This window comes from Ictalurus furcatus, chromosome 21 (genome assembly GCF_023375685.1).
Source record: "Ictalurus furcatus strain D&B chromosome 21, Billie_1.0, whole genome shotgun sequence".
Taxonomy (NCBI): domain Eukaryota; kingdom Metazoa; phylum Chordata; class Actinopteri; order Siluriformes; family Ictaluridae; genus Ictalurus; species Ictalurus furcatus.
This window is the reverse complement of record NC_071275.1, coordinates 14,651,334-14,671,230: the sequence shown is the minus strand read 5'-3', so window position 1 is coordinate 14,671,230 and position 19,897 is coordinate 14,651,334. Positions and strand designations below refer to the sequence as shown.

The following is a 19,897-nucleotide window of genomic DNA, read 5'->3' as shown; positions in this document are numbered from 1 at the left end:
CAGTAGAAGGCGTCGTTAGATCGCCACCTGTCGGAAACGCGAAGCAGCGCACATGGGGTTCATTCAGTGAAGTGTACAGTAAATCATTAATTTAAAATCCTCTTACCAGTCAAGAAAATAACTACATTTAATCTGAACTGGGTTTTGTAGAAGCTGCTTTATTATCACAGTTAAACAAAAATGCACACAAATATTGTAGATATAAACAGTGAAACAGTCAAAATGACATTTGTGACTACAATAAATTTGGACTTGAATCCGTTTTTATTTCAAGGATGAATCCAGATGATCGTTTCAGATTTTCTCCCCAACTTTTTCAAATCTCTGTTTGTACAGTTGGTCTGAGTATGTATTTATTAACCACTTTGATATCTATTGATATCCTTTTTCATGTCTGTGAATATTTGACAGTGGATAGCTGTTTTCTTGATCCCAATGACTCAACATAGTAAATTCATTTGTAATGAAACACAAAGATTTGACTTGTTGAATGATTTATTTCAGTTTAAATAATGGTTAAATGCTTCCTTTTTTCATATTTGTTTTTAAATCATACCCTCTATTTTACATACAACATGCAAACTGCATACATTTTGTATTTGTACTTTTGGAGCATCATACTCCATTGTCACCACTGAAAAGAATGTACTTACTAAAGCAACAGAAATCACATTTAAAACGAAATCCTCTATTCATTACTAAAAATAATAAATTAAAAAAATCAGACGCATTGGTTTAATGTTTAATAAAGTGTACACCCATGGTCACCAACCCTCTTCCTTGAGATCTACCTTCCTGCAGGTTTCATCTCCAACCAAAATCAAACAAACCTGTTTTAGTTGATCAAGAACTTCTTAAGGCAATGTTCAGATGGTCAGCTGGACACGATTATGGTTGGAGCTAAAGTCTTCAGGAAGGCAGATCTCCAGGAACAGGGTTAGTGACCATTGGTGTACATCATCCACTTTCAGTTCTCTATAAAAACCATACAAAATGTGAAAAGTTCAGTCTCCAGGATAAAATATGTTGATCAGTAGAATTCAGACTCAGATAGTAAATAAGACTGGTATTTATTTAGTGTGGGGGGCAAGCAGACAATAATCAGAATAATGAACGAATAACCAGTAGTTAAGCATGTAGAACAAATAATTAGTACTTTTGTTATATTCAGCAGAACTATGAGGATATTAAATTTAGCCGCTGAGGTGCCTTAGTAAAGACCGTCAAAGTAACAAAAGAAACAACAGATGAACTGACAGTGGAATTTATCCACACGTCTAATATTTCCAGCCTTGATTCTTGCTCTACTGATCGAGTAATATCTGTTCCCGATGATGATTCCGAAGGTGTATCTTCATAGGATTGGAGCGAGTAAAAGACATCATGCACACCGGGCAGCTGAAAGGTTTTTCACCCGTGTGTATCCTCTCGTGCTCTTTCAGGTGACTTTTCAGCTTGAACCGCTTTATACAATACCCACAGGCAAAAGGTCTTTCTTTCTGGTGCACGATCATGTGCGTTTTCAGCGTTCCTTTCTGCTTGAAGGACTTTCTGCAGACCTCACAGGTAAACAATGCCATGTGACTCTGCACGTGTGACGCTAGCTGAGGAACCTCAGTGAATGTTTGGTCGCAATAAGTGCAGGAAAGAGGTTCTTCTTGGTCTCTTGCCTGATCGCCTTCAGCTTCGTTTTTAACTTCTGCAAAGCAGACATTTTGAGATGCACACGGCTCTGCCTTGACCGTGACCGATGAGCCTGTGTGTAGGCTGCTGCTGCTGCTGCTGTCCTCGTTTTCATCCCTGAGCCCAGTTTTCTCTGAAAAACTCGATTCTGGGTCCAGATCATGAACAGTATGATCATGCTTTGGCGTGCCTCTGGGTGGATGACTCTGAGACTGTTGTGGATCAGATGGACTCGCTTCTAATTCCAGTTTCACTTGTATGTCGCAGGTGTCAGTGTTCAGGGCTCTCTGGTTTAAACTGTGCTTCTCTGCATACAAACAGAGATCATTTACTATTAACAGGCAAGATGAACATGTGCAAAGAGTTGATATAGAAGGTAAATACAGATTCAGTTCGTTATTAAAGATGTTTAAGGTGAATTATGGATTTTATGAACAAATGTTAAAATCCTGCCTCATGTTGTATATCACTATAATTAGTTATAATAAGTGTGTACCTGCTCGCTCTTGAACACTGTTGTATATTTCAGCCAGCGCTTCTCTTAGACACCGGTTCTCCTCTTTCATTCGCTCTATTTCACACTGATATTCACTAAACGCGTCTTTAAACACTTGGAATATCTCTCCAGCGACTGTCATTAAGCGATCTGTCAAAAACGTATTCAAACTGTCCAAATTGTTCATTTTAGACCGAGTCACTTTGCTGACGACTGAATCTTTTCTTCTGCTTCTCCTTCTTCTAGTTTCAAGGCGGTTAGCAAACACTACATTCGCTCGTTACCGCCACCTACTGGTGTAGAGAGTGACCAAGCATTTTTTTTAAACTGAAAAAACAAACGGAAAAGTGAAACTAACTAACTACCTACATAACAAAATTTCTCCAAGATAGGCTATTGGAGTATATCCGGGACTTCTTGTTCTCTTGCCTTTCTCTGTAAAATATATTTCATGTTATAATGTACACCAACATTCTTTCTTGAGATCTACCTTCCTCAAAATTTAATCTCCAATCAAAATCTAACACACCTGTTTTAGTTGATCAAGAACTTCTTCAAGCAATGGTTAGATGGGCACGATTATGGTTGGAGCTAAAGTCTTCAGGAAGATAGATCTCCAGGAACAGTGTTGGTGACCACTAGTGTACACTATTTGGCCAAACCACCTGACCATCACACCCGTACGTGGTTCTTACCCAAACTGTAGTCGCAAAGTTGGAAGCACATTATTAGGGAAGATAGGATGTCTTTGTATGCTGTAGCATTACAATTTCACTTCACTGGAACTAAGAGGCCCAAACGTGTTCCAGCAAGACAGTGCCCTTGTGCACAAAGCGAAGTCCAAGACAAGACAAGACATGGTTTGCCAAGGTCGTAATGGAAAAGCTTGAGCGGCCTGCACAGAGCTAGGATGTCAACCCCACTGAATGCCTTTGGGATGAATTTGAATGCTGACTGCACACCAGACCTCCACGCCCAACATCAGTGCCTGATCTCACTAATGCTCTTGTGGCTGAATGATCACAAATCCCCACAGCCATGTTCCAAAATCTAGTGGAAAGCCTTACCAGAAGAGTGCAGGTTATTACAGCAAAGTGGGTACTAAATGTTGAATGGGATGTTCAACAAGCAAATACAGGTGTGATTCTCAGGTGTCCATAAATGTTTGGGCATATAGTGTAGCATACGTTGTTCTGTTAAAGTTTTAAAATGAAATTTCCTTTCTGAATTTCTTCTTCTTCTTCTTCTTCTTCTTCTTCTTCTTCTTCTTCTTCTTATTATTATTATTATTATCATTATCATTTATGCAACAAGGACAGTCCAGAGTGATGCATTCCATTCATTAATCAAACACACAATAAATACACACATAAAAAATAGTATTTATAAAAAAGAAAACACATGTAGACTGCTAAAGTTTTAATAATACATTTCATTTATAATGTGCTTTTATTACACTCAAAGTGCTGTAAGATTTAATAAACACATAACATACAACAGCAACCACCATACCAAAAATGTAAAAAAATAAAAGATTTAACACAAAATACAACATACAACAGCAACCACAGATAAAACTAATATTAATAAATATTTTAAAACTACCTTAAATAAATGGGTCTTAGGTAACTTCTTAAAACAATCCAAGGCTGGGGCATTTCTAATAGTAAAAGAACAGTATTCCATAGCTTAGGGCCTCTGAAAGAGAAAGCTCTTTCCCCCATAGACTTAAGTTTGCAGGAGGGTTGGTGAAGTGCAAATGAATTGGAAGAACAAAGAGTGTAGGGTGCAACAACACTGAATATATACTCTGGTGCAATGCCATGAACTGCTTTATATGTTAAAATGAGAGTTTTAAGATCAATATGAGCATGGATGGGAAGCCAGTGCAGCTACTGGCTGTGACATGGTGAGGTATGTGTAAATTATTATTATTATTATTATTATTATTATTATTATTATTATTATTATTTATAGATGTTTTATGAATGTAAATTACTATTTCTTTCATAAAAAAATGTTTGTTTACTGTTTCCTTATAAATTTGATTCTATACATAAGTAAATTGAATATCCATAAATGTAAATTCTCAAACAACAAACAAACATTTTTTTATGAAAGAAAGTTTGTTTGAGAATTTACATTTATGGATATTCAATTTACTTATGTATAGAATCAAATTTATAAGGAAACAGTATTATATTTTGTATTGTGATATGAGTAGTAACCAAATGTAATGCATTTGAAGTAAAGGGAAAAGTCTATGAATGTGTTAATGTCTTCCCACAGTTTATGTGTGTGCCGACAAGTAATAGTTTCAGGGTGTGAATCAGAGAAAGAACACTTTATGTCAATAAATTACTGTAGTTTTTTGAGGAAGTGGTTAACTGGGTAGAATCTACAATGCAGAATGAAATTATGGATAATCCATATATTTGAACTCTATGGGATCATCATCATCATCATCATCTTCTTCCTCCTCTTCTTTTTCTTCTTCTTTTCAAGTTTTCCGGAGGTTGGTAAACACCAGATTGGTGCATTACCACCACTTGCTGGATAAAAACAAAAACAAATAACAAATAGTTGATTTAAAAAAAAAAAAAAAAACATCAAACAACTTACTACATTTTAGATACCGGAATATACCAGCTACACGAGATACACTGTTCTCCTAAACTTCTCTGTAAAATGTATTTTATGTAATAACATGTTCTCTCCAACTTTTAAAAGGAATTCTTTCCTTTCTGCTTTCTATCTACAGTACAGTAGGTTATGAGTAGGTGACTGGTCCTCATTGCCATCTTGTGGAAAACATACTTTATAGCTTTTCAGTGAGTTATCTTTTGGAAACCAAGTCTTGTATTAGTACTGTATGCCTGTGTAGTTGTATGAAGTATGGAAGAATCATCATTAGGTAGAGTCTGCTAAATTGGCAGCTACATGTGAAAATGCTTTTAATTAAAATGGTGTGTCTGAACATTTCATTTATTTAGTCCTTTTCATCTACCTGGTGGGAAAAAAGTTGCATTGAACTAATGGCTTCAACATTTTCAGAAAAGGATTGAATGATTTTAGTGGTTCCCAATAGTCTAACAGAATTGTAGATTCAGTTAGACATCCAGGATATATTTATTCTGTAGGCCTTAATGCAGCATTTGCCACATCCACCTAAGTAACAATTATTGAGTCACATGTGATTTCCTGTTTCCATACAGAAATCCTAATATGCCGGATCATTACAGATGTGAATTTCACAAATGCGCACATCTCTTTTCTTGAGTTCAGTTCATTAGTGATTTCAGTCTGCAGTTTATAATTACGTTAACTTGCGCAAGAGGAAAACTGGCTTGGCTCCCTGTTCTGGAAGTTCCTTACAACAATAGAGCTGCTTACTGAATATCAGTGAAAATCTTTTGCTGAATGTTCACATTGTTCACTGACAAATCATAAGATTGCTTACAGTTTGGTAGCCATAGTGCAAAGTCCAATCATTTTGGATGCAGTTTTGGCTCTTGACCGAAAAGAAACTTTATTATAAATGTATAAATTTTCAAGTTCTTTAGAAAAATTGAGTAAAGCAAATAAAGTTGCAAGGAAAAAAAAGTATTATTTCCACTTTAAAGTGGACTATAGAGTTTGACCCAAACATAAGAACATATGGGTTGGCTTCCTTGCCATTACTATCCATTTTAAATGACCATTATATTTGCTTTGACATTTTTCTCCAAAGCATGATAAAATTAAAAAGAAATAATTGTTTTTAACATAGTAAAATAGACACACATTTTTATCAGATGTTTGGATAACGCTAAACAGATATTTCAAGTTGAGTTCATCATACAGTGTGGAGCGAGTCACTGAAACTACAAAATGATGCCACTTGATTTTCTACAAACCCATAGCATGGGTCAAGTTACAATTCATTCATTCATTCATTCATTCATGAATGTAACTCTTCGGTTACTGCTTTATCCAAGTCATGGTTGAGGTGGATCCAAAGCAATCCTGGGAACACTCTGCATGAGGTGGGAATACACCCTCATAGATTCACACACTCATTCATACCTAAAGAAATTTAGCTTAGTCACTCCATCTATCAGCACATTTTGGGAGGTGGGAGGAAACAGAGATCCCAGAGGAAATTCAAGTGGACATGAGGAGAGCATGTATGCATGCAAGCCATTGTTTTACAGAGTCCCTACATTTTTACAGGCTCAAAAGTAATTGAACAAAGTGTGTTCTTGACTTGGCTAGATGTTGTGAAGGGGTTTTTCTTCAACAAGGAAAGAATTCTGCGATCATCCACTTGCTGTCTTTCGTGGTCTTCCAGACCTTTTGGTGTTGCTGAGCTCGCCAATGCATTCCTTCTTTTTAAGAATGTTCCAAATTGTTGATTTGGCCACTCCTAAAGTTTCTATGTCTCTGATGGGCCTGCTTTGTTTTTTCAGCCTAATGAAGGCCTCCTTCACTTGCATCAACAACTCTTTGGACTGCATATTGAGCGTTCCCATGAACAGCTACCAAATGCAAATTCAATGCTTGGAACCAACTCCAGACCTTTTATCTCCTTAATTTGTCATGAAATAACAAGGAAACATGCCAATTGTTCAAATATTTTGAGCATATGAAAATGGAGGGACTCTGTAAAAAATGGCAGTAATTCCTAAAGGGTTAATGCATTTTTTTTGTTAAACCCCTTGAATTAAAACTAAAAATATGCACTTCAAGCACATCTTAATTTCTTCATTTCAAATCTATTGTGGTGGTATACAGAGACAAAATTGCAAAAATGTAGTCAAAGTCCGAATACTTATGGACATGACTGGACATTCCTAAGCCATAATTGTTTTCCATGGTAAAATTATGTAGCTACAGTATACACAAAGAGTAGAGCTCCAGTCATAGACCAAGATTTATTTAAATATCTGGTTCCTTCCCTCTGTTGTGGTAAAATAAATAAATAAATAAATAAATAAATAAATAAATAAATACCACAGTACATTTGCTATGGCAATTGAACATTCATTTTTAGCCAAGCAAAAAACCCAACCAACAACAACAACAAAAAAAAAATAGACAAATTAAAGGGAAACCAACATAAAGTGTCTTATTAAAGTGTTTGGGCCACCACAAGCAACCAGCAGAGCTTCATCATCCTTGCCGTGTATTCTACAAATGTCTGGAACAATACTGGTGTGATGAACACCACTCTTCCAAAAGATATTCCCTCAAGTGATATTTTGATGATGGAGGTATAGAATGCAGTCTAACAGTTCAGCTGGAAATCTCCAATACGTGTTCAATATGGTTGTAATCTGGTTATTGTGAAGGCCATAACATATGATTTGAATCATTTTCATCCTCATTAAACCATTTAATGAACCCTCATGTATTGTGAATGGGGGTGGAGTCATGCTGGAAGTGATGACTCCCATCAGGATAGAACTGTTTCATCACAGAATAAATGTAATCAGAAGAACTTTGTATTGATTTTTAGTAAGTCTTCTCTCTAAGTGAGCCCAAGCCATACCAGCAAAATGTCTCCCAAAGCATAACAGAGCCACTGTTTTTTGCTTTAATTTTTCACCTGTCTGTATTTTTATTTCCTAAATAATTATACTTCTCATGAACCCTTTATCCTTAGGTAATTTATAAAATAAAAATAACCATGCATTTGTTTACATCAAAACCTGTAGTCCTCAGAGCCCAGTATGCGTGACAGACTTTTTTTAAGTCTCTGTATTTTCTTAAATTAAATCTGCTTCAATTCAATTACATTTTATTTGTACTGTATAGCACTTTAAACAGTGGACATTATCACAAAGCAACGTTACATAAATATATACATTTCGGATACAAATCTGCTTGCATTTACTTTCCATTTTTAGTGACTATACTTTTCCATATTTAGATATGCATTTTATCATTTTAGATTACACATTTACCTTTTATTTACTCAGTGCATAAGTCAGACCTGCTGTATAATTTTAAGCACTTTTATAATTTGATAAGCTGATATTTAAAACACTTAATCTTTAATGGATAAGTTTATCATTTCCGGGTTTATACATGTGTGCTTTAACAGCACAATGACCTTTAATATACAAAATTTCGTAGTGTACACAAAGTACAAATAAGTAGTAGTTCTAAATTTACTTTATTTACATTAAATTTATGCATTAATTTTAAATTAAATTAAATTTATTTTTACTTAGTTTACATTAAATGCATGCGTGTTGTAAACTACATCCTGTTTGCTGTAATTATCCTTGATATGTGTCTAGAACCCAAGTGGAATCCAGTTGATGCGATATGAATTGATTTGACATCGTTTGGAAAGGCATACACCAGAGTCTATAAGGGTCCACAATATACACTGTACTGTTGGGACAAAAACCAAGCTATGAAGTCCAACAAACTGTCTGTGGATTGCCGCAATCAAATTGGGGCAAGGCATAAATCAGGGCAAGGATATAAATCAATTTCTAAGGCTTTGAGTGTTCCCAGGACCACAGTGGCCACAATAATTTTGAAATCGAAGAAGTGTGGCACAACCTTGAACCTTTCTAGAGGTGAAAATTGGGCATCTAGGAAAGAAGGGTCTTGGTCAGAGAGGTAAGAAAGAACCCAACAATCACTCTCAAAGAGTGCCAAAAGTCTTGTGCAGAGATGGGAGAACCTGTTGGACAAACAACCATCTCTGTAGCACTCCATAAATTGGGTGTTCATGGCAGCATGGCAAGACAGAAGCCACTGTTGAGTAAAAGGCATATGACAGCATAAAGGACATGCAACCTGTGGAAAAAGATTCTCTGGTCTGATAAAATGAAAATTAAACTCTTTGGGCAGAACACCAAACTATGTCTGGTGAAAAACAAGCACGACACATCACCTGGATAATACCATCCATAGAGTGAAACATGGTTGTGGCAGCATCATGCTATGAGGGTGCTTCTCAATGGCAGGGACAGGGATTCTGGTAACAACTGAGGGACGGATCAATGCGGCCAAATGCAGGAACATCCTTGAAGAAAATCTCCTCCAGATCACACGCAAACTCAGACTGGGGCAACAGTTCACCTTTCAACAAAACAATGACCCTAAGCATACAGAAAAGCAACACTGAAGTGGCTTTGGGGCAAGTCTCTGAATGCCCTTGAGTAGCCCAGCCAAAGCCCAGAGTTAAATTCCATCTAACATCTGTGGAGAGACCTGAAGGGCAGTTCACAGACACTCGCCACCCAATCTGATGAAGCTTGAGAGGATCTCAAAGAACTGACCAAATCCAGGCTTGTAGAGATGTATCCACGAAGACCTGTAGCTGTCGTTGCTTTCAAATGGGCTTCTACAAAGTATTGAAAAAGGGTCTGAATTCTTTTGTGAATAAGAGAATTCAGTGTTTGATATTTTTAATACATTTTTGAAAATCACTAAAAACATGTTTTCCCTTCATCATTAGGAGAGACTACGTGTATTGATGGGTAAAAATGTCAATTATATCCAGTCAAAATTAAATCCACAACACAATAAAGTGTAAAACATGTAAATGTCTGAATACTTTCTGAAATCACTGTAAATAAATAAGATTATTTGAACAGATATGAAACAAAGAAGAGAAGAGAAAGAGGAACGCCATGAGCAAAATACTGTACATGCAAGTAAGAATTCTCATCATAAAATGAGAATACTATGACAATGTATAAATTGTGACCTAGCATCTTTATAATTAATGTCTGTTTTATATAGAAGAGACTTTAAAATGTGTTTTTCATGGTCTTTTTTTACTTTCAGTATTTTTAAAGAAGTAAATCAATATTTAACACCCAAAATCAAAACATAGATTTTTTTTTAAGTCCTCATATTGTCTTACAGTATATCAGTTAGTTTTGACAATAATTTTTTTTTTTTTTTAAATCAGTGCTGGTAAAGAACTTTGAATTGCACACTGAATTGCACAAATACACATTTGAATTGCAGGTCAATTTTCTTTCTGTATGACATGGAAAATAAACTACATTAGAATTTATTTGTGACCTTCTATGTACTCATGATACTCATTTAATACACAGTACTTGAACACAAAGGCAGATAAAGAAATTTTGAACAACTTATCTTTGTTTAATCTCTACCAAAGTGCTGACAGCTATTACATTTTAGTCTGGGCAAACAAGTCAAAGAGAATGAAATGAAGAAAGTAGTGTTGGTTGGGGGTATATAAAGGAGTAGATCCTTCTTGTGAATTGTACATAGGCACCATGGGCAAGCTTCTGATTTGTGTTGGTGAGTTGGACCCTCAGCATGCCTTTTCTTTCTTTACCACAACATTTTAGAATAGAATATTTGTGACTGAAATATCTAGAAAAATAAATGGCACAGATATAAAACTTTTTGTTGCTTCTAATGTTGTCAAACCTAACATATATACTCAGATGCAAGATATATGCTGTATCTATAGTATATCTCTATATAATACATTTATATTATATCTCTGTATTTTGTTATTTAGAATAGTATGCTTGAGTATTGCTCACAATTATATAGTACAACATAGACAAATAAAGAAAATTATAATATTACACTTAGTCTAGTGTCAATTTATTGCTACCTATGTTTTTACCCTATTGATATATTTCACAGCATACAATATGTGGAAGAATTGTGGAATTATGTCAGAATATGTTGAGATGTAAAGTGTCTTAATTTTATTTCCAGGACTGGCTCTCCTGCTGCACGTGCAGCTAGGTAAGCATCCAGATACGTAATTTTCTCTTTATATATGGTAAATCTAACAACTACAAAAATCCCTTACCATCTAATTATTATTATTATTATTATTATTATTATTATTTTATTTATTTCATTTTTATTATTATTATTATTATTATTATTATTATTATTATTATTATTACCTAGGATCCTCCTACATCCTGTCATGTTACTTCACCAACTGGGGACAGTACAGACCTGGAGCAGGAAAGTACTTCCCCACCAACGTTGACCCATGCCTGTGTGACCATCTGATCTATGCTTTTGCTGGTATGAACAACAACGAGATTGCAACCTATGAGTGGGATGATGTGAAGCTTTACGGAGAGTTCCAGGCTTTGAAGAACCAGTATGTTGATTTATTTTGATTTGATATCCAACTGGGCTGTTTGGTTAAACTTAAGTATTTCTAATTCTAAAAGTTAAAGCATTTTTTCCCCTGCTGTGTACATACATGTTTTGCTTAAGATAGGAAACTTAAATGTTCCTTATGTTCTCAACAGGAATAGCAACCTGAAGACCCTTCTGGCTATCGGCGGCTGGAACTTTGGCACTGCTAAGTATGTAAAGTCTTGTGACCCAATTCAAACAGTGTAAAAGGCAGCTTGGTCACTTACTCAATTCTTTATTATTTTAGGTTCTCTGCTATGGTGGCCACCTCTGCTACCCGTCAGACTTTCATCAGCTCTGTGATTACCTTCCTGAGGCAGTATGAGTTTGATGGTCTGGACATTGACTGGGAGTATCCTGGTTCCCGTGGTAGTCCTCCTCAGGACAAACAGCTCTACACCACCCTGGTTCAGGTATTCACTGGCATGTAAAACAGCCCACAAACATGTAGGTTTCAATGTGAGAAGCTCTTGGGCTTTAACCAGACAGATTCATATAAATCTATTTTTATTGCTCTATTTAAAAGTTATAGTCATTTTGCATTAGTTTCCGGCCAATAGATTTCTGTTATTTTACCAATCTCATATGAGACTGTTTTTACTCTCCTTTCTCCTTGCTGTTTACTGACATTGCCAAATCTGTTTTCAATAGGAAATGATGGCTGCCTTTGTGGCTGAGGGCACAAAGACCAACCGTCCTCGTCTTTTGTTGACTGCTGCTGTCTCCGCTGGCAAGGGTACCATCGACTCTGGATACCAGATTGCCCAGATTGGCCAGTTCGTATAGAGTCCTTTTAGTTATTTTGACAGAGAATCAACAGTTTATCCTGTAAGTTGACCTCTATATCTGTCTTCCACAGGGTTCTGGACTACTTCCATGTCATGACCTATGACTTCCATGGGTCTTGGGAGCAGCAGACTGGAGAGAACAGCCCTCTGTACAGTGGACCAGCTGACCAGGGATCTTACATCTACTTCAATGTGGTAAGTGTACCTCAATACCAAACACATTAAATAGTAATATGTCTGATTTCTGGTGAGATCTAAATTCCTTTCTCTACCACTTCAGGACTATGCTATGAACTACTGGAAGAGCAATGGTGCTCCTGCCGAGAAGCTGCTGGTTGGATTCCCCACCTATGGACACACCTTCATGCTGGCTAGCTCTGCCAATACTGGTGTGGGAGCTCCCACTGCTGGACCTGGACCTGCTGGACCTTACTCCAGGCAAAGTGGATTCTGGGCTTACTATGAGGTGAGAATCAAGAAATCTTGTAAAGTGCTTTGACATTCTATCCTACAATTACAGATTTGGCTTGATCTCAGATTTTAATCTAATCCTCTCTTTCCAGATCTGTACCTTCCTGTCTCAAGGAGCCACTCAGGCTTGGGATACCCCTCAGGATGTGCCATATGCCTACAACAGCCAGAACGTTTGGGTTGGCTATGACAACATCAAGAGCTTCCAGATCAAGGTATTTTCTATTCACATGGCTCTAAACGTCGACAGAGTTGTCAAAAGAAGGTTTAGATCATACATAGTTGGTGAATACACTTTCAAAATCCTATAGATTGACTGGTTGAAGAAAAACAACTTTGGAGGTGCTATGGTGTGGTCTCTGGACCTGGATGACTTCAGTGGCACCTTCTGCAACCAGGGAAAATACCCTCTGATCAACACTATCAAGAGTGGCCTGGGAACTGGACAGAGTGAGTTGAACAAGTCTAACTATTTTTCTAGTTAGAGTCAATTTAACTCATGAATTAACCCTATTTCTGCACATCCTGTATCTCCAACCTGGGTTCTACATATATTATTACTAAAATCTAGTAAAGAATACTGAATCTCTCTCTCCCTCTCCCCCCCCCTCTCTCTCTCTCTCTCTCTCTCTCTCACACACACACACACACTAGCCGACATGCAATCTCATTAATTTATCTGATGCTCTTCCTCTTCTAGGTTGCTCAGCTCCTGCCCAGCCTCTACCCCCTGTCACTCCTGCCCCAGCTACTGCTGCCCCTGCTCCTCCTAGTGGTGGTAGCAGTGGTGGTAGCAGCAGTGGCTCAAGCGGTGGCAGCGGCTTCTGTGCTGGCAAGGCTAATGGACTTTACCCCAACCCCAGCAATACGAACCAGTTCTACAACTGCGACAGTGGCAAGGCCTACTTGGAACACTGTGCCACTGGCCTGGTCTTTGAAGCTAGCTGCTCTTGCTGCAACTGGTCTTAAATCCAAGTTCATAAATCTGAGTGCTTATAAACTGCTCTTGTCTTGATTGATCTGAGTGGTCTTTAGTCATGTTCATTGATATTCTGAAATAAAAATAAACCAGCAAAATAAACTGCACTTGTGGTTTCATCTGTTTGGTCAAAAAAAAGAAAGAAAAAAGCTGCTATGAGTTGGACTGAAAATCCTGTTATTAGCTACTATCGGTCTTAGAGATGCACAGAGCAGGCCTGAGCGATCAGCATGCTGACAGATAATAGCAAAGATGCACCTTTACACTTCAACAGAGCCTTGTGTTGTAGCTATCTAGCAAGCATTAGACAGCTAGCTCTCTATCATCCCCTTTGTACTGTGTTTTGATCTTGCAGATCATCGCATCAGCGACTGGTATAACGATGCACATGCGATGTATTACCATACTAAATAGTATGTCAGAACAAAGTGTGTACAGTGTGTTTTGGGATGAAGCCCTGATTTCTAATGGCATGTGTATTACTTGCCACTCACAGCCATCAGATTAATCTATGCAGTGGAGAGTGATGCAGCATAGCCCACATTAGAAAAGGATCCTCAAGGAGCTTGCAATAACATTTCTTCCACCAAAGCTTTTAATTGTGATCAAACATGCTGGTCAACAAAATCAATACTTGTACACATACACTAATGAGTCTGAAGGAGACTATAGGACTTGATTTCATATAGGTCATATCCAATGCAAATGAAAGAAACAGATTTGTTACAATTTTATTACAAAAGGCAAATTATAGTGTTTTTATGCTAATGATTCAAAACAGAAATGACAGTAAACAGTTTTAATATCATGAAAACATTCAATTCCAGAACTCAAAAAAAAATAAATAAATAAAAAAATCTTAACAAGTAAGTTAAATAGAAGCTTGACATTCAGTATATACATTGTAGAACAAGGAAAGACTTGACTGTTGGTTCTCAGTAAAAACAATACAGCATCACAGATGGGAACTGTATCAGATTGAGCTTATGGCAAATACCTGTTGCCATAAGCACTAAGCAATGATAAGTGCTATTAGAGATATTTTGTTTGAAACCTCATTAATGAATATCGGATGTTTTTATGATTAATTGTACTTAAACATGATAAAACTTTATTCTTGAATCTGATCAGCTTGATCAGAAGGTTTTGATTAACTTAATAAAAACATGGCTCTGACAGTATTTCCATCTGAAAGGCAACTCACAGATTTTTCTAAAGTAACAGTTTCTGATTTGTCACACTGATTTGTGTACTGAAAAAATGTGTTGCTATTTATCAAAGAAAAAGTCTAATCATTGCTAAGATTAAGCTTGGAGACATTTATTCAACATTTATGGAAGGAGTCTCCAGTATCAGCGTTTAACAGAGGTAAAGCTGTTGTATTTGATTCCTTACTAACACAATTATAGTCCCAAATTAGAGGAATTATTAATGATGAATACACTCACTTGTCAGTTTATTAGATAAGACTACCATATACTGTAGGGGTATATATTAGGTACAGATTTGTTTCTGATGTACAGATTTGTTTCTGATGAGCAGATATTATGTGGGTGGTGGAGCACCCTCAACATAGCACAGACGCTAAAATGGTGGTGGCATGTTAGTGGATGTTTTTGCCGATCAGGCTATGCAGCATAACCTGCCAAACAAAAATATCCACCTAACAACAGTCCTGATGTCATAAACTGAACATTGATGAGGGGCTAAAGATGGTCCTATGGTGGTCCCATTCCAATGATGGACATTTGTAGATGTGGCTGACAACTGCAGTCAGTAATTGTAACACTATACATATTAAGTGAGCTACATGGCAGGTGTAGATGATAAATTGGCACTGAGCACTACTGTGCTTTAAGGTCTAATGATACTGTACCATCCACAAAGCATTGCCAATTTAACGTTAACATATAGATGTAACTGACTAAAACAAATGCAAAATTTAACTATCTTATAATCTGGTTGTGTTTTGGTTTGAGATTACAAAGACATTTGTGTCTTTTATCTGTCTGCGAATATAGCGGTCAGTCCTGTGGCATTCCAAGTAAGGATCCCAGTCTTCAGTGGGTGAGGATGTTAATTTGAGCCGCTGTAAGGAAATACTCATATACATCAAATATCTTTGTGGTATCTAAGATAGAGCTCAGTAGTACTGCTTTACATGATGTTGACAATAGTATTCTAGTGTATTATATTTATCAGATATATTTTAGTACTAAAGCTACCACATATGGCTTTTAAAGTGATACAGTTTTATTATTATTATTATTTTTGTTGTTGTTGTTGTTATTATTATTATTATTATTATTATTATTACTATTTGGAGTACTGTTGCATCCTCATTTTCAAACACACACAAGAAGTTCCTGTCCTACCTGCCAAAAGCTTCCACTGGCTTTCATTATCTTCCAGACAGCCACAATTGGGATCCACATGAGGCAGAAGGCAGTCATACACCAGTGCAGAGCAATGCCCCACTGTGGATATTCCACTGAGCCATATGTGGGAGCAGTGAATGTGTACACTGATTGGACTAGAATGACCTGGAGGACATGAAGCAGTACATGTTTTGTCTCAGGCAAACTTGACAATCTTTCAAAAACATTATTATTATTATTATTAACATTTGAATAAAAGTTTCTATAGGTTGCATATTATACACACAAGGAGAACAGCAGGAGTGATGAAAAGCCAGCAAGCCCTCCACCGCATCCAGAAGAGGGTGCTCTTGGTCCCAATCATCATTTCAATGTCTTGGATGAACCGGTTTACCACCTGAAAGCAGTATATCAGCTCTGAATTAAACTGATCAGTGCAAAGTCATAAGTTCTTTTAAACAACAAATCATTTTAAAAATTTTATATTGATCATATAACCAGATGAGACTGAAGACCTCCAACAATCCAGCCACCAAAAGAATCCATCCAGCAGAGGTGGTATCTATCAGATTCACCCAGCATATACCAGCTGTCATATCACAGCAAACCATTGAATACATTTCCCATCCTGCACTGTGGCCTACAAAAATGGCCACCATTGACCGCAATTCCTGGAACGCTGACTTTCATTCTAATCATGCACACCTGCCTCCAGTTTCACACACAATCACACCACACTTTAAAAGGACTTTCGAGGCATTCAGGCTTTGCGAAGTATTGAGTGTTATCACCATACCAAACATTTGTACCCTGTTTGCGGTTTGTTTCATAGTCTTTGATCTTGTTTCTTGTTTCTCGTTAAATGCTTTTGCCTTGCCTGTTTTATGCCCGTTTGCAGATCACCTGACCCATTGCCTGTTTTTTGATTACGTTTTTGTCTCATGATTTGGATTTGTCTGCCTGTCTCATTTTAAATAAAGCTCTTATCTACAATTGCATCTGTCCTAACCTCCATTACGCGAATTACGTGACAGAATGCTTCACCTCACCATGGATGCAGCAGGAAGACCGAGGAGACGTCACACTAGGGAAAGCAACTGTCCCAGCTTTGGTTTCGATCCAAGTTTCCCCAGTGGACTGGCATAGATCTCCCGGATCTGTATAATGTTTTTTTTTTGGCTATCCGGAATATTTTCATGCTAGTTCTATTTTGCGAGCCTAGAAGACCCAAAGCCCAATGAGAAGCAATGGATAAGGTTCATGTTGTCTTGGTTCTTCAGCCCAGCCTGCCAGTGGGTGCAGATTTTAGTGGCCACAGGATCCAGTGGACTTGAAAAAGAAACTCAGTTTGTGGGATTATTTGTGACAGCGTTCGGGAGTCCAGAATCCAAGGCCAACCTGGAACATCTTTTTTTTGGGGGGGGGGGGGGGGGACAGCCTGGCAGATAAACCTGCCCTGCCATTCACTATGCAGGCAAACAGGGTGGCAGTCAGAGGTCAACGTGGTGACCTCGGCCCCCGAGCTCCAGTCTGAGATCCACGAGGTGATCTCCCCTGCAGAGCTCCAGCCAGAGGTCAACATGGTGACCTCATCTCCAGAGCTCCAACCTGAGACCCACGAGGTGGTATCACCTGCTGCACTCCAGCCGGAGGTCAACGTGGTGACCTCCTTCACAGAGCTCCAGCATGAATTCCATGAGGTGGTCTCATCTACAGAACTCCAGCCAGAGGTCAATGTGGTGACCTCATCTCCAGAGCTCCAACCTGAGAGCCACAAGGTGGTCTCACCTGCAGAGCTCCAGCACAAGACTCACAAAGTAATCTCAGCTCCAGAGCCCCAGTTGGAGGTCAACATGGGGACTTCATCTCCAGAGCTCAAGCACGAGACCCACGAGGTAGTTTCAACTCCAGAGCCTCAGTCAAAGGTCAACATGGTGACCTTCTCCCCAGAGCCCCAGCTCGAGACCCATGAGGTTGTCTCATCTCCAGAGCTCCAGCATAAACTCAATTTCATGTCCAAGGTCGACGAGATGACCTCTCAAGCCAAATTCCTGCCCGAGGTCGAAGAAATGGCCTCTCAAGCCAAGTTCCTGCCCGAAGTCGAAAAGACGGCCTCTCAAGCCTAGTTCCTGTCTGAGGTCGACGAAACGGCCTCCCAAGCCAAGTTCCTGTCCGAGGTCGAAGAGACGGCCTCCCAAGCCAAATTCCTGTCTGAGGTCAAAAAGACTGCCTCCCATGCCAAGTTCCAGTCTGAGATCGATGAGGTGACCTTCCATGCCAAGTTCCAGTCTGAGATCGATGAGGTGACCTTCCATGCCAAGTTCCAGTCTGAGATCGACAATGTAACCTTCCACACCAAGGTCCAGTCTGAGATCGATGATGTGACCTTCCCCGCCAAGTTCCAGTCTGAGATCAACGATGTGACCTTCCACGCCAAGTTCCAGCTAAAGGTTGACAAGGTGACCTTCCACGCCAAGTTCCAGTCTGAGATCGACAAGGCGACCTCCCACACCAAGTTCCAGCTAAAGGTTGACAAGGTGACCTTCCACGCCAAGTTCCAGTCTGAGATGGACGAGGTGACCTTCCACGCCAAGTTCCAGTCTGAGATCGACGATGTGACCTTCCATGCTAAGTTCCAGTCCAAGGTCGCTGACACGGACAACCAAGTTTTGCTCACGCCCGAGTCTGCTGACACGGAAAACCATGTTCTGCTCATGCCTGAAGCTGACGTCACGACCAATCAAATTCTGCCCATGCTTGAGACTGACGACATGGCCAACCAAGTTATGCTCACGCTTGAGATTGACATCACGGCCAACCAAGTTCTGTTCATGCTTGAGACTGACGACACAGCCAACCAAGCTCTGCTCATGCTTGAGACTGACAAAATGGCCAACCAAGCTCTGCGTACATCTGAGTCTGGTGGCCAACCAAGCAGAGCCAACCAAGCTCTGCTCATTCTTTAGATTGACGACACGGCCAACCAAGTTCTCCTCATGCCTGAAGCTGGCGTCACGACCAACCAAGTTCTCCTCATGCCTGAAGCTGGTGTCACGACCATCCAAGTTATGCTCATGTTTGAGACTGATGTCATGGCCAACCAAGTTCTGCCCATGCCTGAAGTGGATGTCACGTCCAACTCTGCGTACACCTGAGTCTGCTGACATAGCCAACCAAGTTCAGCCTGCAGAGTCTCTGGAGCATGGCGCTCAGCCTCTCTGCAGGACTGAGCATACAACGCAGCATCCCTATATAGCGGAGGATGCCACTTAACCTTCTTGTTCAGCTGAGGAGGTTTCTCTGTATCCCGTTGCAGCCAAGAGCTCCGTTTTGCTTCCCTACTCTGCATCAGAAGCCACTATGCCTGGCTTCTCTACGGACAACGCTCCACCTTCCTGCTCCGCTGAAAACATCGCTCTACACTCAAGAAATGCCTAATGACCCGGCGAACCAGCCCCAGCCTCATGTCTGCTCCTTGGCCTCTCGAGGAACCTGCTACTTGTCGGACAATGCCTGTATTTGGAACCTGAGGGGCTGTGAAGACATTTTGCTCAGAGGGCCAAGACCACTGGGGGAGAGAGTGTATTTTTCCAGTTCTGTGATATCACAGCAATCCAGTGACTACATTTCCCATCCTGCACTGTGGCCTACAAACAAGCAATTCCCAGAACACTCACTTTCATTCTAACCACGCACACCTGCATCCAATCTCACACACAATCATAACACAGTTTAAAAGACTTTCGAGGCATTCACTCTTTGCGAAGTATTGAGTGTTATCACCATACCAACCATTTGTACCCTGTTCTGCAGTTTGTTTCATAGTCTTTGATCTTGTTTCTTGTTTCTCGTTACATGCTTTTGCCTTGCCTGTTTTATGCCCGTTTGCAGATCACCTGACCCATTGCCTGTTTTTTGACCACGCTTTGACTCATGATTTGGATTT

The 19,897-nt window shown here is 39.0% G+C and overlaps 2 protein-coding genes across 2 annotated transcripts; one reads left to right on the top strand and one right to left on the bottom strand.

Annotated features, from left to right (window-relative positions):
• Window positions 1-63: 63 nt before the first annotated feature.
• Window positions 64-2,663, bottom strand: LOC128625205 (gastrula zinc finger protein XlCGF17.1). Its single transcript, XM_053653358.1, has 2 exons — window positions 2,180-2,663; window positions 64-1,990 (listed from the first exon to the last, which is right to left on the bottom strand). Exons 1-2 carry the CDS (start codon window positions 2,364-2,366, stop codon window positions 1,305-1,307), a joined length of 873 nt encoding a protein of 290 aa, XP_053509333.1. The 5' UTR covers window positions 2,367-2,663; the 3' UTR covers window positions 64-1,304.
• Window positions 2,664-10,424: 7,761 nt separating this feature from the next.
• Window positions 10,425-13,702, top strand: LOC128625204 (acidic mammalian chitinase). Its single transcript, XM_053653357.1, has 11 exons — window positions 10,425-10,459; window positions 10,892-10,921; window positions 11,093-11,294; window positions 11,449-11,505; window positions 11,583-11,748; window positions 11,987-12,111; window positions 12,195-12,318; window positions 12,404-12,589; window positions 12,687-12,809; window positions 12,906-13,044; window positions 13,295-13,702. The coding sequence occupies exons 1-11, from the start codon at window positions 10,435-10,437 to the stop codon at window positions 13,561-13,563; spliced, it is 1,446 nt and encodes a 481-aa protein (XP_053509332.1). The 5' UTR covers window positions 10,425-10,434; the 3' UTR covers window positions 13,564-13,702.
• Window positions 13,703-19,897: the final 6,195 nt, after the last annotated feature.

What these genes read in the sequence shown, in the direction of transcription:
- LOC128625205 (XM_053653358.1), bottom strand. Translation starts at nt 2,366, where the DNA reads ATGAACAATTTGGACAGTTTGAATACGTTTTTGACAGATCGCTTAATG. An exon ending in CAGTGTTCAAGAGCGAGCAG is followed by an intron (nt 1,991 to 2,179) that starts GTACACACTTAT and finishes GTTTGTATGCAG; the next exon opens with AGAAGCACAGTTTAAACCAG.
- LOC128625204 (XM_053653357.1), top strand. Translation starts at nt 10,435, where the DNA reads ATGGGCAAGCTTCTGATTTGTGTTG. An exon ending in TTCCAGGCTTTGAAGAACCA is followed by an intron (nt 11,295 to 11,448) that starts GTATGTTGATTT and finishes TGTTCTCAACAG; the next exon opens with GAATAGCAACCTGAAGACCC. An exon ending in TGGAACTTTGGCACTGCTAA is followed by an intron (nt 11,506 to 11,582) that starts GTATGTAAAGTC and finishes TTATTATTTTAG; the next exon opens with GTTCTCTGCTATGGTGGCCA.